Source organism: Pristiophorus japonicus, chromosome 6 (genome assembly GCF_044704955.1).
Source record: "Pristiophorus japonicus isolate sPriJap1 chromosome 6, sPriJap1.hap1, whole genome shotgun sequence".
In the NCBI taxonomy this organism is placed as follows: domain Eukaryota; kingdom Metazoa; phylum Chordata; class Chondrichthyes; family Pristiophoridae; genus Pristiophorus; species Pristiophorus japonicus.
This window is the reverse complement of record NC_091982.1, coordinates 212,705,047-212,732,291: the sequence shown is the minus strand read 5'-3', so window position 1 is coordinate 212,732,291 and position 27,245 is coordinate 212,705,047. Positions and strand designations below refer to the sequence as shown.

The 27,245-nt window shown below is 45.1% G+C and overlaps 1 protein-coding gene across 3 annotated transcripts in view; it reads left to right on the top strand.

Annotated features, from left to right (window-relative positions):
• The first annotated feature begins 4,143 nt into the window (after positions 1 to 4,143).
• gfm1 (G elongation factor, mitochondrial 1) overlaps positions 4,144 to 27,245 on the top strand; it is a 101,211-nt gene continuing 78,109 nt past the window's right edge. The window contains exons 1-4 of one of the 3 annotated variants that reach the window (XM_070883584.1): positions 4,144 to 4,341; positions 16,689 to 16,841; positions 22,110 to 22,242; positions 26,032 to 26,236. In XM_070883584.1, coding sequence (XP_070739685.1) covers positions 4,267 to 4,341; positions 16,689 to 16,841; positions 22,110 to 22,242; positions 26,032 to 26,236 — 566 coding nt within the window. In that variant the 5' untranslated portion in view covers positions 4,144 to 4,266. Of the gene's footprint in view, positions 4,342 to 14,214; positions 14,257 to 16,688; positions 16,842 to 18,832; positions 18,865 to 22,109; positions 22,243 to 26,031; positions 26,237 to 27,245 lie in introns of those variants that run through there. The other 2 variants (XM_070883585.1, XM_070883586.1) reach the window with 2 other exon arrangements.

Here is a 27,245-nt window from a genome sequence, read left to right as displayed (position 1 = left end):
AAAAAACACTCCTGTTCCGGTCCTGCCCAGGTGCAGACCGTCCGGTTTGTACTGGTCCCACCTCCCCCTGAACCGTTTCCAATGCCCCAGGAATTTGAATCCCTCCCTTCTGCACCACTCCTCAAGCCACATATTTATCTGAACTATCCTGCAATTCCTACTCTGACTAGCACGTGGCACTGGTAGTAATCCTGAAATTACTACTTTTGAGGTCCTACTTTTTAATTTAACTCCTAGCTCCCTAAATTCGTCTTGTAGGACCTTATCCCATTTTTTTTACCTATATCGTTGGTACCTATATGTACCACGACAACTGGCTGTTCACCCTCCATTTTTAGAATGTCCTGCACCTGCTCCGAGACATCCTTGACCCTCAAAAAATTCCAGAAGATTTGTCAAGCATGATTTCCCTTTCATAAATCCATGCTGACTTGGACCGATCCTGTCACTGCTTTTCAAATGCGCTGCTATTTCATCTTTAATAATTGATTCCAACATTTTCCTCACTACTGATGTCAGGCTAACTGGTCTATCATTCCCTGTTTTCTCTCTCCCTCCTTTTTTAAAAAGTGGTGTTACATTAGCTACCCTCCAGTCCATAGGAACTGATCCAGAGTCGATAGAATGTTGGAAAATGATCACCAATGCATCCACTATTTCTAAGACCACTTCCTTAAGTACTCTGGGATGTAGACTATCAGGCCCTGGGGATTTATCGACCTTCAATCCCATCAATTTCCCTAACACAATTTCCTGACTAATAAGAATTTCCTTCTGTTCCTCCTTCTCGCTAGACCTTCGGTCCCCCAGTATTTCCGGAAGGTTATTTGTGTCTTCCTTTGTGAAGCGTCCCTGGCTTCCCACATGGCAGAGGAGGAGCATGACACGTAGTGGGCTCTCCTGCCCTGACTTACTCCTTAAATTACTTAATTTGGCTACAATGTCAAAGGTTGCCTACTGATAAGGAAATAAAAAGAAGAAAAAAAGATTAAATACTCACCAATCCATCAGCCAATCACTTACCTGCTTGGCTATGATGTCACATTTCAATTTCTTTTTACTTCTTTGTTTTACCTTCGGTCTCGATTTCCAGCTCTCGCTGTGATCTCGGGCCTCAGCTCCCCGCTCCTTTTATCCCCACTGCTCAGGTCCCGCTCTCGCTGTTTGTTATTATTATTCATGTTTTTTTTTCAGAAGACAGTTGAGCTCTAAGAGCTAAAAGCTGCCTATTTTTATTTTTTCATTTTAGAAGGCAGTTCCCCTTTAAGGGACCAACACTGCTTTCTAAAATAACAGGCTCGCTTTACGATAATGCTGTTCTTGCTCCGGGGAAGCTACATTGGGCCCCCTGCTGACAGTAAGGACCCAAACGGAAATAATCATGTAGAGGCAGAGGACATGGCAAAGTATTAAATGAATACTTTGCATCTGTCTTCACAAAGGAAGTGGGTGATGTGAATGTTACACTAGAAGAGTGGGAAGTTATAAACTGGATAATAATAGAGAAGATGTAATAAAAAGATTAGCATTGCTGAAAGTTGGTAAGTCACCTGGTCCAGATGGGATGCATCTGAAGTTGCTGAAAGAAGCAAGAAGAGAAATAGCAGAGGCATTGGTCACAATCTTTCAATCCTCCTTGGATACTGGAGTAGTGGTGGGTTGCTAATATTATACCACTATTCAAGAAAGGGGAGAGGGATAAATCAGGAAACTACAGGCCTGTCATCCTAACATCGGTGGTGGGGAAGTTATTAGAAACCATTTTCAAGGACAAAATAAACTTTCATTTGGAAAGGCATGGATTAATTAAGGAGAGCCAGCATGGATTTGTTAAAGGTAAATCATGTCTGACTAACTTGATTGAATTCTTTAATGAGGTAACAGAGAAAGTTGATAAAGATAGTGCAGTAGATGTATATATGGACTTTCAGAAGGCATTCAACAAAGTGACACACAGGAAGCTTATTAAGAAGATGGAAGCACATGGAAAGAGGAAAGTGGTGGCATGGATACACAATTGGCTCAGTGACAGGAAGCAAAGGGTGGCAGTGGATGGATGTTTTTTCAGACTGGGAGGCGGCTTGCAGTGGTGTTCCCCAAGGCATAGTTTTGGGTTCATTGCTCTTGGTTTTTTTCACAACCTAGACTCGGGTGTAGTGAAACTTAGCAAAGTAGTAGATTATGATGAGGATAATTATAGGCTTCAGGCTGACACAGACAGGATGGTGAAATGGGCAGAAGCATGGCAGATGGAGTTCAATATGGAGTGGTGTGAAGTGATGCACTTTGGGAGGACTAATATGGAAAGAGAATATACTACTATAAGTGGCACGATTTTGAAAAGTGTAGATGAGCAGAGACCTTGTTGTCCATGTATACAATCCTTAAAAGTGGCAGAGCAAGTTTATAAGGTGATTAAAAAGAATACGGGTTACTTGGGTTTATAAATAGAGGAATACGGACTGAACGAAAGTGTTCGGCAAAATGGTCACCCAATCTGCATTTGGTCTCCCCAATGTAGAGGAGACTATATCATGAGCAGCGAATACAGTGTACTAAATTGAAAGAAGTACAAGTAAATTGCTGTTTCACCTGGAAGCAGTGTTTGGAGCCCTGGACAGTGGGAAGGGAGGAGGTAAAAGGGCAGGTGTTGCATCTCCTGCCCTTGCACGGGAAGATGCCGCGGGAAGGGGAGGGGGTGCTGGGTGGACCAGGGTGTCGCGGAGGGAACGGTCCTTTCGGAATGCTGAGAGGGGAGGGGAAGATGTGATTGGTGGTGGGATCATGGTGGAGGTGGCAGAAATGGCTGAGGATGATCTATTGACAGTGGAGGCTGGTGGGGTAAAAGGTGAGGACAAGGAGAACCCTGTCGTGGTTCTGGGAGAAAGGGCAGGGTTGAGAGCAGAAGTGTGGGAAATAGAACGGACATGTTCGTGGGCTATGTTAACCATGGTGGAGGGGAATCCTCGGTTGAGGAAAAAGGAAGACATATGGGAGACACGAGTGTGGAAGGTGGCGTCGTCAGAACAGATGCGACGGAGAAACTGGGAGAATGGAATGGAGTTCTTACAGGATGCGGAGTGGGAGTGTAGTCCAGGTAGCTGTGGGCTTATAGTGAATGTTTGTCAATAGACTAACCCCAGAAATGGAGACAGAGAGGTCGAGGAAGGGAAGAGTCGGAGATGGATCATGTGAAGGTGAGAGAAGGGTGGATGTAAAATGAATTATATTTTCTAGTTCAAGGCAACAGCAGTAAACGGCACTGATACAATCATCAACGTATCGGAAAAAGAGGTGAGGAAGGGGACCCGAGCAGGACTGGAACAAAGAATGTTTCACATATCCCACGAAAAGACAGGCATAGCTCGTTCCCATAGCAACAGCTTCTAATTTGGAGGAAGTGAGTGGAGTCAAAGGAGAAGTTGTTCAACGTGAGACAAGTTCAGCCAGGCGGAGGAGGGTAATGGTGGTTGAGGACTGGTTGGGCCTCTGCTCAAGGAAGCATCGGAGTTGAGTCCAGAAGGCTGTAAAATGCCTAAACGAAAGATGAGTTACTGAAGCAACTGGTTTAAATACTTGTCCTGTTGAACTGACTTGTCATACTGAACTGGCTCATTGTTGTAGGAAGCTGTGGCACTTCTGTCTGCTAATGAAAAAGTTGTCAACGTTAAGAAAGACTGCATCCTTCCTAACCCTATCAAGCGTCCCAATTGTTAACACGCCTCTGTCCTGTGTGTACCTCTTGCCGTGTCTGGACAGGAGACAATCTTTTTTTTAAATTTCAAAATATACTTTATTCATAAAAAAATCTGTACAGTACATTCAAAGGCATTTCAATACCTTTAGCTGCGGTCAGCAATCCCATACACTATTATTTGGGTGCTGACGGCAGTTCCGTTCGTTACATTTCCTTGTTTTCCAGTTCAAGTGCAATTCGGTCCAATACGGGATACCTTGTAGTACATGCAAACAAATTACATTTCATGTGTCACTACAGGAGACAATCTACTGGCAGAGGGCGCACTGTGCGGAGGTTGTCAAATGAGACCAAGCACCCTGACTCGACACCACTCTGCCCTGTGTGCGCCTCTCTCATCCGGTGTAGCGACAGGGGACACTCCCAACGGCAGAGGGCGCAATGTGCGGAGGTTGTCAAAGCGGGGTGGCTGGGGCCATCTCCCCGCGCATGTTCGGTGCTTTGACCTTCCCGGCGGCAGGAAGCGGCGCTGCGAGTGGAGCCGGCGTGTGGTGAACGGACCGCCAGCCATGTACATGCTCAAAGCGGCCCTGAGATTGGGGCAGAAGCCGGTGCGGCGCGCGGCTTTCCGCAACGTCCGACAGGTGAGATCGGCCCCGCTGTGGGACCGGGGTGCGCGCCGATTGTGGGGTTTGGAGTTTGGAGTTGGCCTGTGAGCCTCCCGGCTGGGCTGGGCAGCTCCTCCGGCGCCGTGTTTTAGAAAGCCCGGCCCGGTACCTGTGTTCTGAGCCCCCCGCCGCAGCTTTCGGCTCACTCGCTGATGGCGCCGGAGTGTTTCCCGGTAACTGCACAAGCGATGAACAACCCCCGCCCCACAAATACAAGCTCAGGTGGTGGGGTTTCTGAACGCCATGTCCCGGCTCGTTACTTCTCCGGGGCTGTCACGTATGTGTTTCATTTTGATTCCCACCTTGTCTAATGTGCCTGATTGTTATTCGCAACCCGCGTTTCTTTTTTAAACAAAAAACATTTTTCCTTTGCCAATTTTCTCTCCAAGATATTTTTGCTTGGCCAGGATGTGGTTCCACAGATAATGGGTGCTCTGGTGAATTGCCCAATTGACCGTTGTTCATGTGTTAGACTTGAAAGTGTCAACAGACTATTTGATCTGGGAAACGTTACAACTGGAGTTGAACATGCCCAAAATTCGCACACATACATTTGCAGAAGGGATTACTGACTAATGATCAGACCAGGAATCCAGCTGATTCTTGTCCCCACCAGTGCCCAAAACTAGAAGAACTTGCACTATTTCAACGTTTTTCACAACATCAGGATGTCCCAAAGTCACTTCAGTGCTTTCAAGTCTAGACACTGTTGTAATTGTGGGGTTTGGAGTTGGCCTGTGAGCCTCCTGGCTGGGCTGTTTAAAAAAGGGGGCAGACAAAAGGCAGGTAACTATAGGCCGGTTAGTTTAACATCTGTAGTGGGGAAAATGCTTGAAGCTATCATTAAGGAAGAAATAGCGGGACATCTACATAGGAATAGTGCAATCAAGCAAACGCATCATGGATTCATGAAGGGGAAATCATGTTTAACTAATTTACTGGAATTCTTTGAGGATATAACGAGCATGGTGGATAGAGGTGTACCGATGGATGTGGTGTATTTAGATTTCCAAAAGGCATTCGATAAGGTGCCACACAAAAGGTTACTGCAGAAGATAAAGGTACGTGGAGTCAGAGGAAGTGTATTAGCATGGATCAAAAATTAGCTGGCTAACAAAAAGCAGAGAGTCGGGATAAATGGGTCCTTTCCGGGTTGGAAATCGGTGGTTAGTGGTGTGCCACAGGGATCGGTGCTGGGACCATAACTGTTTACAATATACATAGATGATCTGGAAGAGGGAACAGAGTGTAGTGTAACAAAATTTGCAGATGACACAAAGATTAGTGGGAAAGTGGGTTGTGTAGAGGACACAGAGTGGCTGCAAAGAGATTTAGAGAGGTTAAGCGAATGGGCTAAGATTTGGCAGATGGAATACAATGTCGGAAAATGTGAGGTCATCCACCTTGGGGGGGAAAAAAACAGTAAAAGGGAATATTATTTGAATGGGGAGAAATTACAACATGCTGCAGTGCAGAGGGACCTGGGGGTCCTTGTGCATGAAACTCTTTTAGAGAAATTCAGTTTTTACCAAGATATGAACTCGGATCACTGAATTCAAAGTCCAGAGTGCCCACCATTACACCATTGCACCAAAGAAACTCTTTTTGGAGTTCACCTGCAAAAACATAAAACATTAAACCGTGCCACCCGACCTGGGTGACACACCAGACATTTACAAGACCCTTTTTTCCTTTTTTTTTTGTGTTTATCATTTTTTTCATTTTTTTTGGGGGCGCTAAAATCACATTTTTCCAGTGCCCCCTATAAAAGGGAAGGGGACACTAAAAGCACCGGCAATTAAAACAAATTAAACTTTAAAACGTAAAATCAAATTAAAATTTGGTTGCCGGGCGTGATGATGCACTCCAGTCCCTCCGGTGCCCACCTCTCGCGGAAGGCCGCGAGCGTATCGGTGGACACCGTGTGCTCCATCTCCAAGGACACCCTGGACCGGATGTAAGAGCGGAAGAGAGGCAGGCAGTCAGGTTGAACGACCCCCTCGACCGCCCGCTGCCTGGACCGGCTGATGGCACCCTTGGCCGTGCCCAGGAGCAGTCCTACGAGGAGGCCTTCGGACCTACCCGCTCCCCTCCGCACAGGGTGCCCAAAGATCAGGAGAGTGGGACTGAAGTGCAGCCAGAATTTCAGGAGCAGCCCCTTCAAATAATGGAACAGGGACTGCAACCTCGTGCACTCGATAAAAACATGGAACACGGACTCCTCCAGACCGCAGAAATTGCAGGCGGCCTGGGAGTCCGTGAACCGGCTTAAAAATTTGTTGCACGGCACTGCTCCGTGCACCACCCTCCAGGCCAAGTCCCCGATGAATAGTGGGAGGACCTCTGCGTAGAGTGCCCTCCATCGGGGACCCCCGCCTCCTCCGGACGGCAAGATGGTACGCCATGGCGTGTCCGGACGGCCGGCGAGGATGGCAAAGTTGAGAGTGTGCAGGAGCAGCCCGTACAGGAAACCCCTCCGCGCGGAACTGAAAGGCACGGAGGGGATTTCCCCGAGGCGGCTCAAGTTGTGAGGCGCCGGCCCCCGAGGGAGGTTCCGGGGTTTGGCGCCGATGAGGAATTCCGTCCGGACGGGGGTCAGTTCGGATGGGATCTCCCCACGTGCTTGAGCCTCCTCGATGCACCTAACGGAGTCAGGGCCCAGAGCTGTTTTTAGCGACTCGATGGCATCGGCCGCGCGGCGGACGTTGGCAGAGATTAGGCGCCGCGCCAGCGTGTCTGGCGCCATCCAGCCCGCTCCTCCGCCATCGAGCAGGTCCCTGACCCTGGTCACCTCACCAGCCACAGCCCTCTCTTCCGACCGCCACATAAAACCTCGGTCGTGAAGGTACGGATTCCCGAGCAGCGGCTCCTGCAGGATGGCCGCCACTCCAGCCGGCGGAGAGCTGCGCTTGGTGGAGACTTTGTTCCAGACCCTGATGAGTTCCCTGTAAAAGACAGACAGCTCCCGGAATCCCAAAAAGTTAGTTTGCAGGTGCAGCAGGTAATCAGGAAGGCGAATGGTATGTTGGCCTTCATTGCGAGAGGGATGGAGTACAAAGGCAGGGAGGTCCTGCTGCAACTGTACAGGGTATTGGTGAGGCCGCACCTGGAGTACTGCGTGCAGTTTTGGTCACCTTATTTAAGGAAGGATATACTAGCTTTGGAAGGGGTACAGAGACGATTCACTAGGCTGATTCCGGAGATGAGGGATAATAGATTGAGTAGACTGGGTCTTTACTCGTCGGAGTTTAGAAGGATGAGGGTGATCTTATAGAAACATTTAAAATAATGAAGGGGATAGACAGGATAGAGGCAGAGAGGTTGTTTCCACTGGTCGGGGAGACTAAAACTAGGGGGCACAGCCTCAAAATACGGGGGAGCTAATTTAAAACCGAGTTGAGAAGGAATTTCTTCTCCAAGAAGGTTGTGAATCTGTGGAATTCTCTGCCCAAGGAAGCAGTTGAGGCTAGCTCATTGAATATATTCAAATCACAGATAGATAGATTTTTAACCAATAAGGGAATTAAGGGTTATGGGGAGCGGGCGGGTAAGTGGAGCTGAGTCCACGGCCAGATCAGCCATGATCTTGTTGGGTGGCGGAGCAGGCTCGAGGGGCTAGATGGCCTACTCCTGTTCCTAATTCTTATGTTCTTATTAATGTCGGGGAAGTCCAGAACCAGGGGTCACAGTCTAAGGATAAGGGGTAAGCCATTTAGGACTGAGATGAGGAGAAACTTCTTCACCCAGAGAGTGGTGAACCTGTGGAATTCTCTACCACAGAAAGTTGTTGAGGCCAATTCACTAAATATATTCAAAAAGGAGTTAGATGTAGTCCTTACTACTAGGGGATCAAGGGATATGGCGAGAAAGCAGGAATGGGGTACTGAAGTTGCATGTTCAGCCATGAACTCATTGAATGGTGGTGCAGGCTCGAAGGGCCGAATGGCCTACTCCTGCACCTATTTTCTATGTTTCGATGTAATGCAATATCCCAGCTCAGATTAGCTCACTCAAGATAAATGGGATTGAATCATCATCGTGTTGCTTTGGGAATCTGTATGGATCCTAGCTAGTCTGCTTTTTCATGGGATATGTGGAATATTCTTTCTTCCAGTTCTACTCGGGTCCCCTCCCTCACACCTCTTTCTGGTACATTGGTGACTGTATCGGTGCTGTTTCCTGCTCTCGCACAAACTGAAAAATGTTGTTCACTTTGCTTCCAATTTCCATCCTTTCCTTGCCTTCACATGGTCCATCTCCGAATGTTCCCTGACTTCTCTCTCCGTTTCTGGGGATAGGCTATTAACCAATATCCAGTATAATCTCACTAACTACTTTGACTACACTTCCTTCCACCCTGCTTCCTATGAGGAATCTATCCCATTCTCCCAATCTGCTGCCATCTTCCATACCAGTGCTTCCGATACGTCTTTATTTTTTCTCAACTGAGGATTCTCCTGCACTGTGATTGACAGGGCCCTCGGCCAAGTCTGTCCCATTTCCCGCCCTTCTGCTCTCACCCCTTCCTCTCCCTCCCAGAACCACGCTAGGGTTCCCATGTTCTTACCTTCCAACCCACCAGCCTCCACTTTCACTGGACCATCCTCCGCCATTTCCATCACCTCCATCATGTGACGCCATCAAACACATCATCCCTTCCCAAAGGGACTGTTCCCACCACAACATTCCGAAGGGAATGTTCCCTCTGTGACACTCTGGTCCACTCCTCAATCACCCCCAACACCCCTTCCCTTTCCCATGGCACCTTCCCGCGCAAGTGTCGGAGTTGCAACATCTGCCCTTTCACCTCCTGTGAAACAGCAATTTACTTTTTTTTTAATTTGACCGTTTTGGAATTAATTTGCACTAATTCTGGGCTGCCTAGGCTCTACACTCTAATATTCCCTCCTTAACCCTGTGTATGTCACTACCTCGCTCTTCTCCTTTAAGACACTCCTTAAAACCTATGGGCTAGAAATTCGACAGGCCTGCGACCATTTTTCCGCTGGGCAGAGTGATTTTTTTGGGGGGCGCTAAATGAGTTGCACAACATTTTGCACCTGGGCAGAAATTTCGGCATTGGTTTTGCACCGGCGCTAAAAGTTATCGCCTGCCCGATTTTTAAAACACGTTTTTAGGATGTCAATCGGCGTGCAACACTGCGCTATCACCACAGGGTGGTAAATTCGGCGATACCGACCGCCCGGAAAAAATAGTCGGACCCAGGGCGCACCCGCGCTAACAGCGCCATCTTGAAAACGGTGCACAAGTTCAGTGCATTAAAGGATTTGGAGAAGGAAGGCTGCGTTTTAAACAGTGAAGTTCTTTGTGAGTTTATAGTTCGTTTTAAAGGATATTATTTTTTTAAAATTGGGCTGTACTATATGTCAGCCATTATTCCTGACTGCTATTTGTATGTAGCATCGAGCTGGAAGAAGGCTTGTTGATGAGTATTTTGAGCATAATCGAAGAGCTCGCAGACGTATGGGGAGGAGGCCTTGCCCCCCCACGAGTTTACAGGGAACAGCGCTCATACCTGCATCTCTGTGCGGCACAGTGCATTAGAAGGCTGCACTTCTGAAAAGAGGTGGTCACAGAGATATGCCAGCTCATGAAGGCAGACCAACAGCCGACCAGCAGCAGGACTGCACTGCCCGTCGAGGTGAAGGTGATGGAGGCACTTGCCTTCTTTGCCTCCGGCTCCTTTCAGGCATCTGCGGGGGACATATGCTGCATCTTGCAGTAGGCTACACATTGCCGCATTCACCAGGTGACTACTACACTGTACGCACACAGGATGGACTTTATAAAGTTCCCAATGACCCAAGAAGGCACAGAATGAGAGGGCTGTAGATTTTGGATGAATTGCTGGCTTCCCCAAGGTTCAGGCGGCCATTGACTGTACGCACATTGCCCTGTGAGCACCTTTCTTTTACCGAAACCAAAAGGGATTCCACTCCTGAAAGTGCAGATCGTCTGCGACCATACTCAGCGTATCATGGCAAGAAATGCCCAATTTCCAGGGAGCATCCATGATGCTTTCATCTTGCGTGAGAGTAGTGTCTCATGCCTGTTCGAGCGTCAGCCATGCCAGAGCTGGATGCTCGGGGACAAAGGTTATGGCCTCGCCACCTAGCTTATGACCCCCCCACCAGAACCCTCCGACAGAAGCCAAGCATTGCTATAATGAGAGCCATATAGCATCATCGTTGAAAAGACAATTGAAGTGCTCAAGCACCGCTTCCGATGCCTAGACCACTCTGGAGGCTGCCTAATACTCCCCATAGCAGGTCTCTGAGTTCATTGTGGTGGGCTGCATGCTACACAACTTAGCCATCATGAGGGGACAGGATTTGCCACTGGGGACTGCAGGACCACCTCAGGAGAGGGGGAGGAGGATGTGGAGCCTGGCGATGAACCCATGCAACCACCACAACATGGCCTCGTGGATCTTTCGCCACTTCAAAAGCCTTACGTCAGCAGCTCATAATTCAACGCTTTGCTTGAAGTTTGAACGTTGCCTGGCCACTCTATCCCACTATGTTGACTCTTCTCCCCCCGCCCCCCCCCCCCCCCCCCTCTTATTCTGCACATGAGACACTACTCAGGAATGGTTAAGATGAACAAAATAATTTATTAAACATACAATAACTTGAATAAGATTTATTAAACCTTGTAAATTGAATAAGATTTAAACATCTCAAAAGTGGAACAAAATTTATTAAGCATTATTATGAATTGGGAAACTTTAAAAACTTCTTTAAAATATCAAAAACAACAAAACAACAACCTCTGCACCAAACGTCTTTTACCTGCGGCCCCTCCTCCCCCTCACACTAACCCCCCTCCCCCTCAACTCCCTCCATCGTGTCATGACCCTGCTCAAGTTGGCACCAAGAGTTCGTGCAAGAAGGCAGCCAGAGTCCTGCTGCATTGGGGGGGGCGAGGGGGCTGAGGCAATGGAGACACTATGTGTGGATCCACTGGAGAAGCTCTGGGTATGGAAGAACTGGCTTCTGAGTGGTGAGCCTCTTGCTCAGCCTCACTACTTACAGGTGATGTGGGTCTGGGTGTGACACTGGGGACTCTAGTGTCAAAGATCGAGATCATCAATTGCGCGTGGGCATTGACTGCCTCGGTGGTTTCGCGGCTCGCACCGACAATCTGCGACATGCCCTCCCTCATGTTCGCGGATAATGCCGCAATGTTTGCGGGAAAACCACCCAAGACCTCCAGGAGCTGTCGGGTGAGCTGGACGCTCTCCCTGGATAGTCCCACCATGTCCAGGTGTGCGTTTGCCTGTCTGTCGGCAGACCGGCTTTGCCGACTCACCCTCCGGAGAGACGGCATACGGCATTCAACCCCAGTGGTGTGTTGCTGCACGCCATTTGTATCCGGGGTCTCTGATGGCTCAAAGCCCGAGAATGTTTCTTCCTCAGACGCACTAGTGGCCGCAGCAAAAAGAGATGTCGAGTGCACCGGGCCCCTGCCCCCGGAATTGGTTAATCAATTTGCTTCTCCCATGGAGGTTCCTCGGCATCGCCCTCGTCCCCCTCCACCACCCCCCATATGACGGACTGAGTTGGCGGCTTCCATTCGAGGATGTGGCACATGCGACTCCTCATCTGGAAATAGAAAACAACAGAGGAGGCAAGGTGACATGAGTACGGTCACATAGCACAGGCTCATTTGAAGGACCACTACTACTGCATTATATGTAGGCGAGAGACACTACATCACATTGCCTGAACCCTAGTCCACAGACACTAAATTGCATTGCCCCAATCCAGCCCGGGGATTTTGGAGGACTTGCCCTCAGTTTCGAAAAGAGGCTCAGCACCCACACAGGTAGTTGACCTCCCTGAGGCACTGATCAGACCAGCCACTCTTTTTCTTCCAGGTCAGTCAGTGGCACGGTTCTGGGTGGACTGTCACCTGTCCATCGCTGCTCCCGGCGGTTGTGAGACATCTTTCCCTGCTCGGGAATGGTTACCAGAGAGCCCTTCTGCTCTTATGGCACACACAGATAGCCATCAAAGCACTTATACCATTCTGTGTGTATTTAATACAGTCCTCTATTTAATGGCCATGGAAGTTGCATGTGGTTCATGAGAAAGACATCGAAGTGCAGAAACATCTTTTAAGACTCAAAGCAGTCTTAATGTGTAAAGATCATTCATGGCAAATAAAGTGCAACACTAAGCCTACCTATACCAACATGTGTCACATTTATAATTTAAACAATGAAGGAGTGCAGCAATAAAAATATTACTCTGACGATCCAGCAATGGTCATTGAACCTCTTGTGGCACTGGGTGTAGGTCTTTCTGATGTCCACGAAAAGACACCTCCTCAGAAATACTGGTCCAAAGACGCCTAAGAACCACTGGGAGGGGTTTACTTGCACCCTATCTATTTAAATCCCCCCCCCCCCCAATCTCCCCTCCACAGCTGAGATAAGGGCCTCATTGCTGAATGTTTTGCTCTCTGCCTGCTCCCATCTCCTTCTTCCACCGTGCCTGCTATTTGAAAATATCTGATTCAGCCCTGGGTGTACTGTGCATGCTTGGGCATTCTGACAGGTGACCAGAAGCGTGGGAAGAAGAAAAAAAAAATGGCAAAAATAATTGGAAAAATATTTTTAAATTTGTGCATATGCATAAGGTCCGTTTTTTTTCGATCGCAAATTTTGGCTCCAGCGCATGAATTCAGTTGTGCAAAGCCAGATTTATCGCTATCGCCGATCACCATTTGATGAATTTTGCTAGATCCGGCGATAACAGTGCCCCGGCGGTAAAAAAAAATTCCGCTGTGATTATCGCCCCAAAAACAGGCGAAATCACTAAAACCCAAATCTCTAGCCCTACCTCTTTAACCATGCTTTTGGTCATCTGTCTTAATAGCTCCTTATGTGACTCAGTGTCAAATTTTGTTTGATAATGCTCCTGTGAAATGCCTTGGGGAGTTTTGCTACTTTAAAGGCGCTATTTGGGTGCTGTATAAAATCAACTTGTATTCATTAATAGGAAGAGCACCTATAAAAAAAGATTCACGTTAGTGGTGATGTACTTTGACTGCACTATAAACACAGCTGGTACATATCCCACTAAAAATAAATATATATTTAATTTTCTTTAACAGGCTCTGTGTCTTGGTGTACTGTTTAATGATCATCAACCTTTTAATGGTCACTGGAACCAATGGGATATTCAGCTCTTCAATCATTTAAACCTCACCTGCAGTTGGAAGTTGGCAAGCAGCTATCTGATAAGTTTTGAGTATCAATGGGCCCAAATTTCCTCAACCCCCTTTTCCGGCGCACTAACCCTAGATGCGCCGACTTTGTGAACTCAAAACGGCGCCAAAAAACTTATTCACGATTTTGGCCACTCTGCTGTGTGTCCTGGGTCCTGGTGCGGTGTATATCGTGCAGTGGGAGGCGGAGCTACAGCCCTGCGCCGAAAACAGTGCTGGCAGCTATCCACATGCATGGTGGAGTCTGCGCACATGCGCAGTAGCTCCTCTCCCAGCGCGTCCTGCAGGCTGTGAGCGGGACCCGATGTTCGCTGCCCCTATCCCTGGCTAAAGGGATGACCCGATGTTCGTCGCCCCTATCCCTGGTTGAATGCTCTCCCGCACCGGCCCGTGAACTATTGAACAGATGGAAACCTGCTGTGCTAACTTGTTTCTGGCAAAAATATGGGGAAGTTGTTTCTATTTTACACATCTTTTGGAAGTATTGTGGCATACAGCCTTTGGAGCCAATTGGAGAATGGAAACATCGCTCAGCTTAATTTGTTTTAGGGAGATCCCTGTACAGGTAAAGAAATTGTGAAGGCGATCTGTAAAAATGTGCAAAGTAATGAGTGACATGAAAAAAGCCCTGTACATGTAAGTAGCTGTTTGTGTTGTTTAAACTACTGTGATTGTGTGTTTGCAGAGTTCCTTTATTTTATTTTCATCTTTCCTGAAAACTTTAAGTCTTGGTGCTTTAGGTGCAGGTGTTCTCCGCTTCCTTCTATTTTTTTATTATTGAATGCTTTTTGTTTAGTGCTTTGTAAGTCTTGGTGCTTTAGAATGTACTAACCTGCACTGATTTCTTAACTCTCTGCAAGTGGCCACATTCGCTTGTCTGTTAGTTTGGAGCAACTTTTAGCTGTCCAAACTGGCTTAAATGGCCAAACGGCTAGTAATGCCCCCTTTTGAAAAAAAAACTAAACTTAAAAAAAAATCCTAACTAATTCACTCACTGGCACAAATTAAATGTGCAGAATGGGGATTTTTAAGATAGTCCATAAAAATCAAGTTGCTCCAAAAACAACGGAGCAACTGCTGGGCAAATTTGGGCCCATAGTGTGGGGAGCTTTTGCCCATGCCAGCTTTTTCTGTAGAAAATAAGTGGCCCCAGAAATAGACTACAGTCCTGTGCTCATTCATTTTGCCAAGTATTGTAGACTAAACTGCTACAGTCTTCATGGCATTGTTACCTGTCAGAGTAATGCATGTTCCCCTCAAGGCTCACAACTGGTATACTTTTTGTTTGTACTTGCGTTTGTACTAATTTATATCAAAATTATTATAAGTATTTCAAGTAGTTTCAACCATTCACACAATTGCTCTCGACAAAATGCATCAGAGCTTGTTGCTGACTCAAGAATACCACACACCTATGCTACTGTATTGTCATAATGGAAGAGAAAGATTGGACAGTAAATGATTAACACTTGGCAAACTATACTCCAATAATACATTAATAATAATGTTATCTACATTACAACAGTGACTACACTTCAAAAGTACTTCATTGGCTGTAAAGCGCTTTGAGACGTCCGTAGGTCGTGAAAGGCGCTATATAAATCCAATTTTTCTTTTTTCTTTAATACAGCTTTTAGTGATTTAGAAACTAATTGGAAATAGAGATTTCTCTCTTGGATTAGCTTGGTGTGTTGACACAAGGAACGCTGTTACCGTGTTTGAGTCTTGAAACTGAGCTAAGAAAACTACCCACGAGTTTCTGTTTGCTCCATATGCAGTGTAACTGTCCTGTAGGGACATACACCACACATATAAATGTAGTGTGTTTGGGTGCAGATTAGCAAGAGCCAAGGCCCAGCCATTCCCAGGTGTGTACAGAGATGCTACTGGAATTCAACCAGCTAAAATTGTGCACCAACCAGCACAAAGTACTGGTAAGCTTCCTGATGCTCCGATGAGGACCACTCTTCCAGTTCGGGTATCGGCTCACAGGGTTATTTGGAGAATCCCAACCCCAATAATGGGTTCACTCTCCAGATTCTACTAGTTAACCAGGCTGGTTAACATTTAATAATAGGACCTGCTTGGCTCAGGTATCTGATTATCAAGTCTTCCACAAAGGGTTCCAATTTTTCATCAGGCATGTCATGTTGGAGCCACAGATACCAGGAGCTCCTCCTCAGCGGTGCCATCACCCTCCTGACCATACCATTCAATGGCAGAGTTTGAGATGTGATTCAGGACCATCTGCTTGTCTCACTGCAACTCAAACTTAGCACCAGTAAGCTTTTTCCCTAGATTGAGAATATCTGATGAATCTATTGGTCCAACTTATTTTGTACACATATCTTTACAGAGTAACACATACTATAAAAATTCTGTCAGGAAAATAAGTGAAATCAGTCCTGACTTAATTGCTTGATCATTATTCTTGTCACATCCCAAAGATCAATAATCCATCTCTGAAGGGAACCATTGGTTAAGGTACTCTTTTAAATCTTGATAACTATCTCAGTTTGTGGTATTTGGTTGTTTTGTTAACTAGGCTTTCGTAAAACGATTGTTATGTTATATATACATATATGTATGTGTGTGTGTTCTTATTTACATATCTCTAACTTCCCCGATCCTAAAATGGGATTGTCTATCCTCAGACAGTTCATTAAATGCAAGTGAGGGATAGCAACTCCATGGGAACTGTCTGGCTGGATTGGATTGACAGCTGGGTTGTGTGGGTGGAACTGCTCTCATTCACTCAGTAATTTGCTTTCACTAAGTACTACATTGAGTTAATGGACTGACATCTGCAGATTGCTATCCAGGGGAGCTTAGATGAAAAGGTCGCAGAGGGTGTATTTTGACTCTGACGTCTGTGACACCGTGTCAATAATGTTTCAATTTAGAAATTGGACTTGCACATTTCTTTTTGAATTTAAAACCATATTCCCAGCACACACTATCTTAAAAGGCAAAACAATTGAACTGAGAACCAGAGTAATTCAAAGTTGATGCAAAGCCGTCTCTTACTGTTCAGTAACAATTAATATTTCTTCAATGTTTTCTTGCAGATTCTTTTTAACATCTGTCGACAATGTTCTTCTGGGAGATTACCCAACAAAATGATCCGGAATATAGGAATCTCTGCACACATTGATTCTGGGAAAACCACACTTACAGAACGAGTTCTATACTATACAGGAAGAATAGCAGAAATGCATGAGGTACTGTTAATTTTATTTTGAAGTATTTAGATATATGTATAATCAATGAATAACCATGTTCCAGACAATGCAAAAAGAATGTTGAAACTATTTTGGCATAATAATGAATATAGAGTTAAAGAATATAAGCTGAATATAGATTATATTAGTAGGTACTTTTGGCATGCAATTTCACCAATAAAACTATTACAATGTTTTCACCAGGCGAGTTCATGTAAACCACTTTAATACCTAAAATTGCTAAACCATAAATAGGCATTGTAAAGTTACAGCCTTTCCCTTCTATAAATAGCATAGTATCCTGCAACTTGATCGTTTGTCTTGTAATAAATGAAAATAATCTTTTGAAGGCTATTTTTTTCAACTATTACAAAATCAAGTGTATGCATTTGTCTTTGAACTTAGTACAGGTGCAGCGCCTAAAATTTGGAACCAAGGTCGTTCAGGATTGCGGGCTTTTCCGGACTTTTGATTTATTTTCTTACGTCATGAATCTGGAAACACCCGAGCCCAGGTTCGGGTATTTCCGGATTTCGGAACATCAGAAAGGGGGGGGTGGGGGATATTCCTGCCGAGGAGCTGGTCAGGCCGTCCGACCCCGCCGAGGACGTCGTCGGCCGGGCCCCCGCCGAGGAGCTATTAGCATTGGGCGGGGCCTCGCCGAGGATGTTGTCATCGGGCTGGCCGGCCCCACCGAAGAGGAGTTTATGTTAACCACTTTCTATTTGATAGATTGTTGCTTAAAACCAGTTGTTTATTTAAGCAACTATGAGCTAGACTTTCCACTTCGCTGGCCATCGCTCAAAAAAATGGGCGACGTTCCAGCGAAGTACAATGTTTCAGCCTTACTGATCGCTGGAACATCGCCTATTTTTTTTTGAGCGATTTTCCACTCGGCGATAGTCCAGCGACGTGAAATGGGCGATCCGAAATGTCGGCGATGTGACGTTTGCCCACTGAACGGCCAGCAATGTGGAAGGCAAAAGCTTCCCTAGCAATGGGCTTCTGTGCACATGTGGGTTTTTTTTCATGCGACTGGCTTTTCCAGCATTTTGGGAGGTCAGTGGTCATCCACACATACGCTGAAGGCACAGAGAGGGATAGAGAGAGAGTAGGAAGGCAGAGACAGAGAGGAGAGATCATTGTTCATTGTATATTAAAATGTTCGTTCATAGTTGGGGGGGTGGGGGTGGGTGGGGAGGAGAGTGTTTGAAAAGAATTCTGTTTGCAATAAATTTTGTTAATGATTTTGTAGGGGGATAGCGGAAAGGCTTCTCTTTCCACGAGTGGACCCCCTAATATAAGAGGTTGACACTTGTCCCAATCTGTGTAGCAACCCTCGAAGTTAATAGACGGAGACGGAAGGCAAGGTTCAACGATTTTTTAATCACAAACGGTCCGGGAGCAATTTCTCTCATAGCCACCTGTGAGTGGAAACACTCGCTGAACAGCAAAATCAGCCATCTTTTATACAATGTTCAAAAGACCATTTTCTTCCCCAATTCAACCTCCCACGACTCCTGATTGGTTACCTTATCAGTAATACCTTTGATTGACAGACCAGGTTCAGGCCTTCCTAGGGTGACCTCATCTTTCTAGAATGTGCTGACCTGGTGGTCTTCTGGTTATTGGGGCTGTCGAACTTTGTTATAATTACATGGTTCGGACTGGACCTCCCCTCGGAATTTAAACGAGCTAACATCGGCCTTTGTAGCGGTCCATTTTATAAGGGTGCAACATATCTGAATGATAAATTACAGGAGGCCCCATCACAGGAAACCCAGAAGGGCAAATAAACAGGGCAAGGGGTCAAAAGTAACAATGGAAAACTCCATCTGGTCAAGCAAGAGAGATAAGATAACATTCCAATGTGCCCATAAACCTTGCAACACAGTGAGGTTTATTTTTCAGCTATGTCCCTTTTCTGGCTAACTTATTTAAATCATTTTGTCTATATCCCCTAATGCCAAATCTATGTTTTCCTCTTACAGATTTTAACAATTGTTGTGCATTCTCTAATAAGGTTAGTTAACTTAAGCATTTTGAATAATTTAACATCTTTATTCTCTTGTAATAACATTACTTAAATTAAGCATTAATGCAAATGCTGCACTACAAAGGCCAGTGCAGGCAAGGCTAAAATGTAACTCAATGCAAATGCATAAACTTAATTGTTAATCCAAATGTAAATGTGACATTCCCCAATGTAAGTTAATGCAAAGCGTTACTTTATCAGTTGCTGACGCAACAGCCTTGCGTAACTCCCACAGGGTACTGTTCTTTTGGGGAGGGGGGAGGGTGGGGGGTGGTAGGACCATGGCTACATTGCCAGGCTGGTCCTCCCTAAGGTCCTCACCAGCCTCCTCTTTCTCCTCTTGCTCTTCGCCAACTGGTTCTTCCGTCTCCCCTCCTTCTGGAGGTGGACCTGCAGCCCCATCAGGCATTTGCTGTCCTCTCCTTATTGCTAGGTTATGAAGCATGCAACACACCACAATAAACTCAGCGACCTGGTCAGGATGGCTGCCACCAGAGTGGTTCAAGCACCTGAAGCGCTGCTTTAGGACTCCAATTATCTTCTCGACGATGTTCCGTGTCGCAATGTGGCTTTCTTTAACGTTTCTCTGCTTCATTGACGGGATTACGCAGTGGGGTTATCAGACAGCTGGCAAGGCCATATCCCTTATCCCCAGCATCCAACCGTGACCTTCTGGCTGATTGACAAACAGGTCAGGGATAGCACTCTCACGTAGGATGTGCACATCATGGATGCTGCCAGGAAATGAAGCATTAACTGTCAGAATGAGTTGGCTGTGGTCAACAACAAACTGCACATTTAGGGAGTGGAATCCCTTTCTGTTACGAAACACCTCCACGTTCTGTAAAGGCGCTTTCAGGACGATGTGCGTGCAGTCTATTGCTCCCTGCACTTTGGGGAAGTTTGCTATTCTGGAGAAACCCAAAGCCCTCCCGGTCTGTGCCTCCCTGGTCATTGGGAAGCTTATAAAGTTCATTCTGTGCGTAAAGGCCTTCAGTCACCTTCCGAACGCAGCAGTGTGTGGCGTGCTGAGAGAGACGACAGATGTCGCCAGCTGAAGCCTGAAAGGATCCTGATACGTAGAAGGCTAGTGCTGCAGTAACCTTTACCTCAATGGACAGTGTGGTTCTGATGGTGCTGGAAGGCTGCAAATCCCCTTTGACGAGCTCGCAAATCTCATCGATGACCTCCTTCCGGAAGCGCAGCCTCCTAAGATACTTGTTTTCAGACAAGTTGAAGTAAGATTGCTTTCCCATATACTGTTTGCTCGCCGCCTCTGTCTCTGTCAATGCATTACTCTGCCACCTCTTCGATTGATGCTTTCAGAAACCAGCATGTGAGCAGTTCCGAGTAATGGCGCAGAAAGCATAGGCGCCATCACTAGCAATAATTTTTTTCACTTGTTATAAATGCACTTTTCAGTTTAAAAAATGCCTAATGTACTAAGCTACAATTGTACAATGAAATATAAGTACAAATCTGAGTCGATCTATCTGTAAAATAGCCTTAAATAACTTACACATATCTCAGCTGCAGTTTTTTCGCTGCCACCTCCCTTCCTCCGAAATTCAAAATGGGGTCTGTAGTGCCCATTTCGATGAAGAAAAGCAACTATTATCCAGCGATGTTCTCGTCGAGCGATCAGCCCGGCGAAGTGCCAGCGGTGTGCCGAAAGTTGGGATGGGCGATGTGTGGACGATCACCTCAGCGATCAGTTTGGTGAAGTGAGCTGAAACTTGGGGGCTTAATTTTTCGCCGATGGTTCTAGCCTAGTTTCCACTTTTTGGTCAAAATGGGCGATAGAGCTCCGTTTTGGGCGATAGATGGGTGCTGTGAAGTGAAAAGTCTAGCCCAAAACTTTTGGAGCAGTGATAAAAATCCAAGTTTTATTCTTAAAGTTAATTTGTGTACTAAAGTAGCTTGATCAAATCAACACCGTCTGAATGTGTAGGTTCTACTGCTGGTATGAGAGTCACACATTTACTGTTCCAGGGCACAAATCTGAACAATCACCAGTTAATAGTGCCTTTCTTAAATAGCCAAGGACAAGGAAGCTCCCTAATACAGCATGATCAGTAATTTAATATTTTTCCACTAACACGAGTTTCAGCAAATAATTATGCCACTGACCAATAACATTGACACAGCAGCAGTTTCATTTTTTTTAACTGGGTGATAAAATTTTTTAAAGTAGTCTAGCCCTGAGTGGGAAAGTGTTCTGGCTAGCTTTATATTCCCTCCTTGGAGTTTTGACTTTCTGGTTAATCCAGGATGACGTGACTGCTGCCAACGAAGTTGAAGTGGTTGCGCTTGCGCAGTCTTAAGGGTTTTTTTTGTTTGCTTCGCGACTCCAGGCTCTTTGGCGGGGAAAAAGCTGGGAAGGAAGCGGGCTCTTTTGGAGGGGGGGGTGGGGGGGAAAGCTGGGAAGAGAGTGGGCTCTTTGGAAAATTCCCAGGAATGGAACGGCCTCTTTGAGAAAAAATGCTGTGAAAGGAGCGAACTTGTTTAAAAAGGACGCGACTGCTGCCAACGAAGTTGAAGTGTTTGCGCAGGCTAAGGGTTTTTTTTTGGTTGTTCGCTTCGCGACTCGGTGTTCTGTGGGGGGGGAAAAGCCGGGAAGAGAGCGGGCTCTTCCGATTGTTGGAGCTTCCCGATTAATGCGTAGTATGCTTTTGAGCCGCTTCTGGCTGTTGGCAGCAGTCGCTCCGTTTTCATTATCAACAGCAAGACGTGACAGTTCCTCACCCGACAGTTATTTGTTGGCAGCAGCAAAATTGCAGGTAGGTACACAATTATCGACTGCGACACAAATCTGTGTTCCACAACTGTACTTAGCCACAGCTTGGCTGTGCATCTGAATCCCATGATCTGGAGAGTGCTCAGTATATGCTTGTGTATGCGAAGAGCTCTCTGCCAGCTGGTAAATTTTGATTGCACTGATGGTATGGGCAAGAGTGCTCTGCTTCATTTTATAAAATATTCTTGAGACCCTTTAGCACTTTTTAAAACTGGAGCCCAAAATTTGCTCTCTAGGGGATCTCACACCACAGCACTCCAGTGTCCGATTGGAACCTAACTCGAGTGTACTGTCACCAACTTGTGTAAAGTCCAACTTGCTAGATTACAAATATAGTCAAAATCTAGCCATGAGTTCAGAATGAAGATCAGTTGGAGAACAATCTTTAATTTATTGATTCTTCTGTGTTAAAATGATTGTTACTTTTCATTGGCAGGTGAAAGGAAAAGATGGTGTGGGTGCCATAATGGATTCCATGGAACTGGAGCGACAGAGGGGCATCACTATCCAGTCTGCAGCCACATACACAGTATGGAAGGAAAGGAACGTCAATATAATTGATACACCAGGTAATGTGAGACAAGAATTGATATGAGATGATGTTGGAGCAGATTTGAATTAATTGTAAGGAGGGAGAATGAATCCAGTAGAAATTCAATGACATAAAAATAATTGTGTGAAAGAAAGAGTATGAAGGAGAGCAAGAGATCTATAGTGATTTCTCTGGTGCATTATGGAGTATCTCTCCTCTTTTTCTCCCTGCCCAGCCACCCCCCCACCCCGCAAAAAAAACTTGTCACACTTCATTTATTTTTTATTTATGTTTTGGGCTTTGAAGGAAGATTATGGACATCCAGTTAAAAACTAAATCAATGTGCTCACCTTTCTGCTCACCAGCAGAATGTTGCTTAAAATCTCCCCCATTGCTCCTCTTCTCCTGAAGACAGCAATCGGTAATGGGAACTGTTTCTCTCCCAAATGACATTCTTCATATGTGAGCTTCGATGGTGTCAGTGTGCTTTTTACTATGACAGCTTTTACAGAAAAGATTCATGTAATTCTCTCATACTATTCCAGCAAGTGTCACTGCAACCTGTTTTATTTTACATGTGGAATTCTAAATTTTATATGAGATCAATTAATTCATGATAAGGCAGAGAGTAAATTTGGGGCCTTCACATCTGTGCAGCTCAGAAGCACACCACGCTGTGTATATTTACATAGAGAGCTATCAAGGCAATGTTGAAAATCTGCAAAAGTTGCAAGGTAGTGAGTTGTTACTGAAATATTAACACAAGTGTTTTGTTGTAAACACTTTACTTCCTGTTATTTATCGAACATTGGAAAGTTGGTATGTCTCAACAGTAATAATTTTTATTCATATAGCGCATTCTTTAACATAGTAAAATGTCCTAAGGTGCTTCACAGGTGCATTATCAAACAAAATTTGACGCCGAGCCACGAGATGTTGTGATAGTTGACGAAAAGCATGGTCAAAAAGGTAGCTTTTAAGGAGCATCTTAAAGGAGGAGAGAGAGGCGGAGAGAATGCCAGTACTTAGGGTCTAGGCAGCTGAAGGCACAGCTGTCAATGATGGAGTAAATTAAGGGATGCAGGAGAGGCCAGAATTGGAGGAGCGCAGAGTGTTGTCGAGCTGGAGGAAATTACAGAGCTAGGGAGAAGCAAGGCCATGGAGGGTTTTGAAAACAAGGATGAGAATTTTAAAATTGAGGTGTTGGTCAGCGAGCACAGGGGTGATGGATGAACAGGACTTGGTGCGAGTTAGGATATGGATGAGCTCAAAATTTCTGTTTGGTAGAAGATGTATTACTTTATATTCTATACTCTATATTTTGATAACTCTTGAGATTATTTCAGAATCACCTGACTTATTTCTGTTGCTGTTTATCTGGTGGAAAATGTACACACAAATATGTGGAATCACATTCAACATAAAATGTGTACGCAAGATATTACCTGTATAACTACAGACGGAGATCTGATGTAAAACTAACTGCTCTCGTGTGCCATTGCTCACAGGTAGTCTGGTGTTTGAAGCATGGTTGTGATGTTTAGCATGGCTCCATTCACATCTGGGAAGTACATCACAGAATAGAGCACTGAAGAATGAGGGAGGGCAGGAAATGGGTTGCAGAATGTTTTAATTAAAATCATTGTCCCTAAATAATTAGGGACTTGTTATGATTTATTTTCAGATAACTATGTTTTAAATAATGCCTCCGCCCCAGTGCAGTAAAAGAAATGTATTTATTCAGTGCAAACACACATATGTCCAACAATCATCAGTCGGTATGCTCCATGGGACACTCGAGCAAAACCCATTTTAGTAGACTAGCCATTGCCTGTTAGAAGGCTAAACCCTGCTTGCTCATGTAGTTTACTACAAGACTTGCCTGTAAGGGGATTTTTTTATGTCAGAAAATTGGGATGATTCTTTAAAAGCATCAGTACTTTCTGTTTTATAAGTCTCCCTTCACCCCACCCAGAAGGTGCTTGCCTGGAGCTCCATTCATGGAGTTGTAGTCCACCGGAATAACAATGATGCATTCTGGAAATGATAGTCTGCTACTGGCTGAGCCTCCATATCAGAAGGGTAGATGATTCAAGCTCGGGAAACATAGCAGGGCTGAAATCCCATGCTGCAAGGGGCAGAAGAATTGGAGAGAAGAATTTGAGAAATTTCCAGCACACAGTAGTTTTAATTTTATTAACTTATTATGTTAGAGATTTTATTTTCAGTTTTATATCTTTGGGGTGCTAAGAAAACAAGATGGGGCCTAAAAGCATTTTTCTACTTGCTTTTCTATCTGTTCAGTATTCTTCAGGAAACATTTGTTGCTTTTTTATGACAGATATTTGAGCCAGTCAAACATGTGAGTTTCAATGTGTGATGTACATTTTGCACATGTGACACTTGATGCACACTAGATGCAAGATTTAATTATACAGATGTATATATCATGAGGAAATGTATACACTGTCCTTTAGAATATGTGCACACATTGTATCAGGCATATGTGCACACATTTTATGTGAAAGTATATACAATATTTTGTGAAACTAGTTATGACCAATGTTCCCCCTCTCTTTCGTGCGCAGTCCCTTTAAATTTGCTCCGTGGCTGCACATGCGCGGTATCTGTTGCAGCGCCTGGTCAGCAGCCTGTACAACTGCGCGGGCATTGGTTATGGCATCACAAAAACAGAAAATGCTGTTAATAATCAGAAGGTCAGGCAGCATCTGTGGCGAGAGAAATAAATTTAATATTTCAGATTGTTGGCCTTTCATCACAATGCTGGGTGTAATTGACTATTGAGAAATAGCATGTTTTAGTTTGGAAAGCAGCTACAATGGATAGCTTTACATTATCTGGTAATTAATTTGTTGGTTGTGGCAGCTTGCGGTGTACAACTTGTCTGCCATATTTTCCTTCATAGCAGTCTAACTTCAAGAGTAAGCCGTTGAATAAAAGGCACTTTGGGATGTGCTGAAGATGTGTTAAGGTGCTATATAAATGTTCATTTGTTTTTCTTTCTCAAATGACACACATAGTGATAAAATACAAACTGCCAGCCAGCAAGTTAAGTTTCAATAATTTTGGATCTGGAATCTCTATATTACTACAGGCTGATTGTCATTGTCTCCCATATTCATCTACTCCAATTAGATGTTGTTTCAAAGAAGTACTTTCACAAATTAATTCTTGCATTTTTGTATTTCTGCATTCTTTTAGAATTTTTTTTTAAATTCGTTCACGGGATGTGAGTGTTGCTGGCAAAGCCAGCATTTATTGCCCATCCTTAATTGTCATTTGAGAAGGTGGTGGTGAGCCGCCGCCTTGAACCACTGAGGTCTGTGTGGTGAAGGTACTCCCACAGTGCTGACTTTGTTGCAGCGGTTTGATACAACTGAGCGGCTTGCTAGACCATTTCAGGGGGCTGTTAAGAGTCAACCACATTGTTGTGTGTCTGGAGTCACATAGGCCAAACCAGATGGCGGATTTCCTTCCCAAAAGGACATTAGTGAACGAGTTGGGTTTTTCCGACAAAAGGGTCGTTTCATGGTCACCATTACTGACACTAGCTTTATAATTGCAGATTTATTTAATTAACTGAATTTTTAAATTCCCCCACCTGCCGTGATTGGATTTGAACTCGTGTCTCCAGATTATTAATCTAGACTTCTGGGACACTAGTCCAGTAACATAACCACTGTGCTACTGTATCCCTTTCTATTTACTTGTAGCATTTTTTAAATCTTTCTCCAGTGCGGTACATGACTTTTCAGAAAGTCAGATGTTCTTGTTCATATCGCAATGTTATTTCCTACTTTTCCAGGACATGTTGATTTTACAATAGAGGTGGAGCGCGCACTAAGAGTCTTGGATGGAGCTGTTCTGGTTTTGTGTTCAGTCGGTGGAGTTCAGTGCCAGACAATGACTGTAAATAGACAAATGAAGCGTTACAATGTTCCATTTCTTACATTCATAAACAAACTGGACAGACTGGGAGCAAATCCTAATCGAGCCCTTCAACAAATGAGGTTAGTGCTAGAATATGCAAATTTTTAATTTGCTGTCAGATGTTTTTACATGAACGCTAGTACTTACTACAGTTTACTTGTACAAGTAATACCTCGGACTAGATTTTCGATTGTCGGCAAACGGTAGTTTTATGCCAAAATTACCATTTTTGCTGTGCTACCATTTTTACGCCTAATTTTCAGCCTTTACGTATGCGCATCAGTAAAGTTGGCGTTGCACGAGGATTCGCGGCACAAACTGCGAGTTTCGTCAACTTTTAGTCCGGGGCTCGTAGCGCTGCCTTGGGGTGGGTGGGGATTGCAAAAAACATTTGCAAAACCCTTGCCTACTAAATCGCTGAAAAATAATTTAAAAATAAAAACTTTAACTTACTTATTTGCAGGTCTTCATACTTACCGCTACTGACGGGGTTGCACCGACAGGTTTGACCTGTCCTTATTTTGGGCATAGCGGAGAGTGCCGAAAGTACGACGGTAACACAATCCGCGGCGTTGCACATCGTTTCACATCGGCGTACCTCTCCCTGGCGCCGCCGCAAAAAGATGCCCGAAGATCCCGCCGGCTGGGTTTTTGCCGCAGAGGGTCAAATTGCGACAAAAACCCAGGCGCAAAGTCGATGAAAATCTTGCCTCTAGTGTTTCAGGCCTATAATGCAGTTTGGTTGGTAGGGAGGGGGGAAAAGATGACTTGCAATTTAGTATAACGTGAGATTAGACTGCAAGTTTGAGCCCTCTCTGTTTTTCATACATCATATTGAAGGGGAAAAATGGGAAGGCTTCTCTTCCCACGAGCGGGCCCTGTGACATAAAGGGTCAACGCTCGTCTCAACCCGCGTAGCAGCCCTCGAAGTTAGTAGACGGAGACGGATGGCAAGGTATAACGATCTTTAATTGCAGACGTCCAGGAACACTTCTCATCACAGCCGCCTGTGAGTGGAGATGTTCCCTGAACATTAGCGTTAGTGTTTTCTTAGAAGAATCACTCAACACTCAGAGTCGGTTCCAATGC